Source organism: Barbus barbus (genome assembly GCF_936440315.1).
Source record: "Barbus barbus genome assembly, chromosome: 41".
Lineage (NCBI taxonomy): Eukaryota > Metazoa > Chordata > Actinopteri > Cypriniformes > Cyprinidae > Barbus > Barbus barbus.
The window spans coordinates 13,831,364-13,838,493 of NC_136719.1; the positions used below are offsets into that span (position 1 = coordinate 13,831,364).

The 7,130-nt window shown below is 38.0% G+C and overlaps 1 protein-coding gene across 1 annotated transcript; it reads right to left on the minus strand.

Annotated features, from left to right (window-relative positions):
• Nucleotides 1-338: 338 nt before the first annotated feature.
• Nucleotides 339-6,759, minus strand: LOC306860849 (uncharacterized protein). The gene is made up of 4 exons (XM_079402809.1): nt 6,674-6,759; nt 2,551-6,085; nt 1,336-1,449; nt 339-1,118 (listed from the first exon to the last, which is right to left on the minus strand). The coding sequence occupies exons 2-4, from the start codon at nt 6,065-6,067 to the stop codon at nt 1,015-1,017; spliced, it is 3,735 nt and encodes a 1,244-aa protein (XP_079258935.1). The 5' UTR covers nt 6,068-6,085; nt 6,674-6,759; the 3' UTR covers nt 339-1,014.
• Nucleotides 6,760-7,130: the final 371 nt, after the last annotated feature.

The window sequence follows — 7,130 nt, forward strand, 5'->3', positions numbered from 1 at the left end:
TAACATGCAAGTGTACTGATAAATAAAACACACTTTAATCTCATTTAAATGCTTTCAAACAGAGATGTTCACAAGTCTTTAACTTGGAGTCTGAGTCAAGTCTCGAGTCTGTGGTCACGAGTCCGAGCCGAGTCTCAAGTAATTTTATGGCTCGCTAAAAAAAAATCCCATTCAGAATCCTCATTTATTGACATCTTCATATTTACGAAGCTGTTTTATAGGCTATATGAGTCCTTTTCCTCGAGTCGAGTCAAGTCTGGAGTCATTTCAGGTCGAGTCTGAGTCAAGTCTGAAGTCTATAAAAATGCGACTGGAGTCAGAGTCAATAACTCATCTCTGCTTTCAAATAAACATAAGATTTATTTATCTGACATGATAGTTAAAACTGGGAGCACCATATGCTTGAAATTTGAACGAATCAAATAGTGCTTTCAGATATGAAGTGACATCATCACATGGGTTTATGATTTAATATTTAGATGGTCTATAAATACACCAAACTAATTTGGCCCAGCAAAAATTCCAGCATCCCAATAATAGTATCACAATAAACGGTCTATTTGTTCATAGACATTAGCTCTTTCATTAAAATCTCTCCACAGGTCCACTATTTAGACACACATATCCATCTTCCATCATAACACCTTCATAAGCATCTCATTATCAAATATTAATCAACATACTGCTGCTTTCCTCACAATGCACAACAGCATTCACTGCAAAGAGTGAATCAGAATCAGAAAAAAAAGCTTTGGTCATTTCATAAACAATTACATTGCTTTTTTAAAAATCTGGATATGCAGATTATTGAAATGCCACTGGCCTAAAGTCAGTTTTTTTTCTCATATTTTGCTGCATCTATTATATCAACTGAGTTCATCAGCAATAAACACAAATCAGAGTGTTAATCACAATAATATGTACTGAGAATGTTGGAAAAATTCATGCATGCACATGTTTGACATTCACAATCACTCTTTTGGATTGCATGGAAAAAGGGAGATGTGACTGAAATCAGATCTGAGGGCTGTGCTGTGCTGTTTTTCCAGAGACCTCCTCCCTCTTGTGTCTGCGCAGATATCTTATGGCAGAGAGAGCACTGACATTCGCAAGAAGAACTGAACAATAAAAAAAGATATACTTCATTAAGGATTACTATCAATTGTATTCCTAAATCAAACTTTTTTCTAAATCAAAATTTTGCTAAATTTGATGTGAAGGCTTACCTATTATTTCTTTGAAGTAAATTTGAAATAAATACTGTCAAAGCACAACTGAATGACTAAATTAATGACTCACTTTATTAACCCTAACCAGGAAAATAAAAACACATACCAGCTTTCCAGGTGTCTGCTCCTGAACCAGTTGATTTTAGCACCCACGAGGCAAAAGCAATACAAACCAAACACATGTCTGCCTGTTTAAGAGGCAAGAATGGAACGTCCAACCCTAGAAAATAAGCACCAAAATCAGAACAACAGTGCAGTGTCATTTAACGGTCAATAATAAAAAACAACAACAACTAAGTAACTGTACACAATAACGTATTCAAAACCTTGGTTTCCTGAAATCAATATAAATAAAACCAGCTCTGTGATACATTATTATTTCAACATTTCAAAATTAGTGTAAACAATAATATTCTGAAATATTATTACAATTTTAAACAGCTGTTTTGTATTTGAATATATATTGAAATTAAATTTATTTCTGAGATGGCAAAGCTGAATTTTCAGCATCATTACTACAGTCTTAAGTGTCACATGATCCTTCAGAAATCATTCTAATGTGCTGATTTGATGCTCAAGAAACATTTCTAATTATTATCAGTGCTTAAAACAGCTGTGTTGCTTAATCTTTTTGTGGACAAAGTGATATATTTTTTTTTCTTTGAATTCTTTGCTGAATAGAAAGTTAAAAAAACAGCATTTATTTGAAAAAAAATTTTTTGTAGCAATGTAAGCGTGTTTAGTGACACTTTTGATCAATTTAATGTATTCTTGCTGAGTTCTGATTCTTATATATCAATAAGTGTTAACAAAAACTTTTGGTAAATTCTAATATAACTTAATAAAATAATATATCAGTAGGCGGGTAGTGATTTGACATAGAATGATAATTTATGGCTGAATCCCACATGATAATAAGTGATTGATGAAGTGATGATGATCAGTGTCCCGATGTTCCTTGAGTTTTCTTTATTTTTACTTGTACTTTCAAGTGAAACATGTTCTTAAATTCTGGCACATGGCCGATTTGAGAAGCTGCCCAGCAGGAGTGAAGACTAATTTGCACGTACTACCATTCCATCAGCCTGGGCATGGCTCTACATGTGACTAGATACTCTTAGTCAGCAGCTATTGACAGAAAAGAGGTGAGAGTTGACTAACATCAAAACTATTTCCTGAAAATTTTGAGAAACCAATGTATTTTCTTGTTTTACATTTAGGTTTAAAGGGAACAAAAAATAACCCTTGAAGAAAGTATTAGTGTGCAATTTGCAGTTTCAGTGTGTGTATGTGCAAAATACTGCATAGTAGAAGTTCTTACTTGGATCAGAAACAACTGGCTGCATCTCCATACACTTCTTCTGTTGTTCAGCCAGCTGCTGGAAGATACGGTTCTCCAGGTTGAGGAGCAAGGAATCTGGAAAGGGGCTCCCATCAGGGCTCATGGCATTAATAGGTTGAATGATTCCTTTGGGATATGTCTTCACAGGAACAAGTTCCCCTGAAGATGTGTTCTCTTTAGGGACAGTAAAACCCGTGCGTCGAACTTTTCTAAGAGAAAGAGGGTTCGTCCAGAGGAAGTCGCTCTCATCTTCAGACAAGAAGTGCTCATACATGTCAACAGGATCATGGTTGGGAGACTTATAGTCACACCGTGTCACTACCTTGATTGCAGCATTGTCATTGTCATCATCTTCGTCTGAACTCCCAGGGGAATCAGGGAAGAAATAGTCATATGCCTCTGGGAACTGAGGGTTTCTGTTAGCTGAGCGGGAGCAGGAAAATATGGGAACCATTTTATCACAACCTGACTCTTCTACAATTGGACAAACAAAACTTCCAGAATCAAACTCTGAGAAAAAATGGTCATAGGTCTCAGGCAACGAGGTGCCGGTACCATCAAGGTATGAGGCAGCTATGTTTTCTGCACGAGATACACAACGCTCAGGTTCATCCTCACCAAAGAAATACTGGACTATTTCAGAAAATGTTATACCACTGCTTTCTATTTCTTCTTCATCATCAGAAAAGATCTTTGAGCCTGAAGTGTTCACATGGTAAAAAGGATCCATAAAATCATCTTCTACCTCTGAATGGATTGAATGCATCGATGCATTTCTCAGGATTTGTCTGATTGGTTGAGTATCTAGAGCTTGCAGATTCTGCACAGACATGTTCTTACACATTCTTCTGAAGCACTGCTGAGCATTTGCCGTGTAGAGATGTTCAGGAAGAGCGGTTTCAGAATTTATGTGCACCATTTCATCGCCCACAATCACTGGATCTGAATCGTTCTCCCATATCACACCACAAGAGCTTGGAAACTCACTCGACTCGTCCTCTTGCTTAGAAGGAAATGGGGTTTGAAGCTGTGCAAGGTCTTCCTCCAGATCAGATATGTAAGACATGCCTCCACTTAAGCGGTCCGGCTTAGAGTCATCAGGTTGTGTAAAGTAGCCAGAGTCTGCAGCATCTGTACTGTCTGCTATGCTACCATCCTCTGGCTGGGTCAGAATGTTGGGGTGCTGGGCATTACTGATCAACTGCAGATGCAGTATGTCATTTATGGTTAGCTTCTCCATTTCATTCCAAAAGGAGGAGATAGCAAACACAGGACATTGAAGTTGATTTGAAGCTTCAAGAGAAACACACTCTAGATCTTTGGTTCCACTTTTCAACTCACCAAAGGAAGTGTCCTTAATTTCAGCAACCATATTTTGAGGCAACACTGAAACATCTTGAGTACGATCTTCAGAGAGCACTCCTTCCGTAGGACCACTAGATCTGATGGACTTTCCACAAAATAGCTGTTCACTATTATTCCTTGCTGAAACAGCACCTTCATTATCACTAATGTCTCTCTTATCGTCTGATTCATCTGAATTCCTTGGCTTTATGGAAGAGCCATTCACAATTAATACCTCACTAGTTTTATTTCTGCTTTTGATAAGAGCTTCATCTGCTCCATGAGTAATATTATCAGACATACGACTCTCAGTCTTTGCATTTGTCTCACTTACAGGTATATTCGTGTTTATTTCAATGGTTTCAGAAGCTAAATGGCTTTGAGATTCTGAAATGTTCTCATGAATACATGGTTTCCATTTTTGTGAAGCCTCCTGTGAACAAATAAAGGTTTCTGGACCATTTCCATCCAAAGAAGATTCTGCTCTATCAATGTTGTCAGTTAAAGACAAGCTTCTTTCTTCGGTAGCTGAAATCTCTACTATAATACTACTGCTTGTAATTGTTTGTTCATTTTTTAATGGAGAACAGTCAATCTCATTTCCTAAACAGGATAAATCTTTGTCCTCAGTCAATTTAAAAGATGCTGTAGAGGAAGGAGGCTCTGTTGAATCAACAGCAATGGAAAAGCTAGGAGATAATAAGGATTTCCTCTGACATCCTGCATCAGAATTATCACTTAGAGGTGCTGATAAGGTCTCTATAATATCGTTCCCGCTCTCTCTTAAGTGCATGGCAGGATCAAATTGAAGGGATTCGGTTATATTTAAACCACTTTCTTTTACATTCAAAATTTTATCTATCTGGGGTAATAATGACAGCTCACAAATCTTTGCTTTCAATTGTCCATTGTTTACAAGGGATGTATCATGCATGCTTTTGGAAATAGTATTAAAGCTTATGTGTCCAACTTCCGGCTTTGGAAGAGTGGTGCCTAAATTACTGGTAAAAGATACTGGCAAGCTTTTTGAAAACTCCAAGTCAAATGCGTTTCTTAGCTGTAAATGATCAGTATTATGTGCATCTGAAGGTGTTTTAATTCTTTGAAGTGATAGTTGCTCTGTTTTCCAGACACTTGCAGGAAGGTTGCTGATCTCTTCCCGCTGAATAAATCTCTCTTCCTCTGATTCACTTTGCTGGTAGTGGATCTGAGCCTCATGTCCTTGCTCTACTGGTTCAACACTCATTCTCTTTTTCTTCCTCCTCTTTCTTCTGGAAGGTGAGACTGGGATCTGACCGATTGGTGAATCTTTCGACTCAGAACTACTTATAGCATCCAGTTGAGCAATGTTTTGTCTTGCTGGATATGGGTCAATCACATCTTTTCTATTAACCACTACCATCTTCTCTTTGTCAGGTGGCTTTGTTTCAGTTGTAAGCTCTAGATCTTTGCTGAGACCGCTACATCTTCCCTGCTGCTCTTGCTTCATTCTTACTGTAATTAGGGGTGTTGTCAGTAGCTTCCCTCCAATGACTAGCTCTGTGCCAGACTTTGATGCACCTTCTTGTGCATTAGAAGGTGTGATCTCTAATGATTTTTCTGAGACTATATCGCCCCAGGTATGAGCCACACCCTGTTTAGTGATTTCTCCTCTAAGATTGGCCTCATTTCGACCAGATGGGCCAGTGTCTGCAGACAGAATATCCTGCTTATCAATCAAACCATCCAGATGGCCTGTCTTCTCACTTCCACGAATCATAACGTGGCTTTGTTCCAAGGGCTGCTGATTTTCTGTGACACTTTTTAACTGCTCAAAGAACAGATTGACAGTCTGAAGGTGCAAGTCCTCCTCACTGCCAGAGAGAACCTGCTCTGGACTACGTATTCCATATTTGCTGAGGTAATTACAGACAGGTGAACCCTCACAGTCTGGCGGGCCATCAATCTGAAGGTCTGGATCAGGGTCTGTGGATGCTATACCCACGGCCGGGGTCCTGCTTAGAAGGAGGCAGCCCATCTCATCAATGTCACTCATACCCGAGTCCTCTCGGCTGGCGAGCACTGGAGAGAGCAGGTCACAGTCCTCGCACTCCTGAAAAAAACAGTCCCAGTCTTGGTCGGAGATGTGCACACTGTATTCAAAGTCGTCCATCGTGAATGAATTAACAAACTACAAATGAAACAAGAATTAATCAATGACTGACATGAATATAAAAGTCTGGCAAAATATAATAATAATAATAATAATAAAAAAAATACACAAAAACATGAAAAAATTTAGATCTTTTTATTGCCATCATAGGAATGGCACAACCAGTATCAATTGACATGTAATTAATCTAAACTTATTCTGATAAACAGATGTTGCAACCACAAATCGTGAAACAACATACTTGAATACATTTTTCAGAAGCAAGGTGCTCTAAAGCTCAAAAACATTGAACAAACTACAATTGCAATTATTCCAAGCTTTCAATATAGATTTTGCATTACAACATACTACTAAAGTTATCTTTTAAATGAATCTAACTTTTTTAAGTATGAAAATAAATCATGCATACAATCAAACACAACTCTTTGAAAAAACAAACAAAAAAAAACAACCTTTTTTCACATTTTTCTTTACTCTATCACTGGTAAAAATGCATGGGGAACCAAATATGCAGAATCCACTGCTTTTGTTCACATTAGATTTTTGTTTCGTGTGAACAATAATATAAATCTAATATTAAACTCACAGCAGAAATCTGTATAGTACCTGTTCAATGGTGCAAAAGTGCAAAAGTCCCAGAGCAGTTAGCCTGTCACACCACTTCAGCAGCCTGAGGCATAGTAAATGCCCTTTGAAGTGTGTCCTTCCGAGTAAGAGCGGTACACCACAGGCCCTATGATTTGTTATAAATAGAACGGTGTTACACATCACGTAATACATGCAGCACTTTCTCTCTCACTCTCTGACACCTTCCACCAGCCCCCCAAACAAATGTGTACAAAGTGAACACCGTAGCCTCTTAGTTGGCAAGGCTGTTCCAAAATCTGCTAGAGTATATATTATTATGGTTTTCAGCACTGCAGAAGTCACAGCAGAGTCTTCCAGAAGAATGACTGGCCATGAAAAAACATGCTTCAGTTGCATATAAATGACATATTAGTGACAAACAGTTAATGAGAGATGTGTCAGCTTTAGAACGAATGTCTTATTAGTGTTTACATTT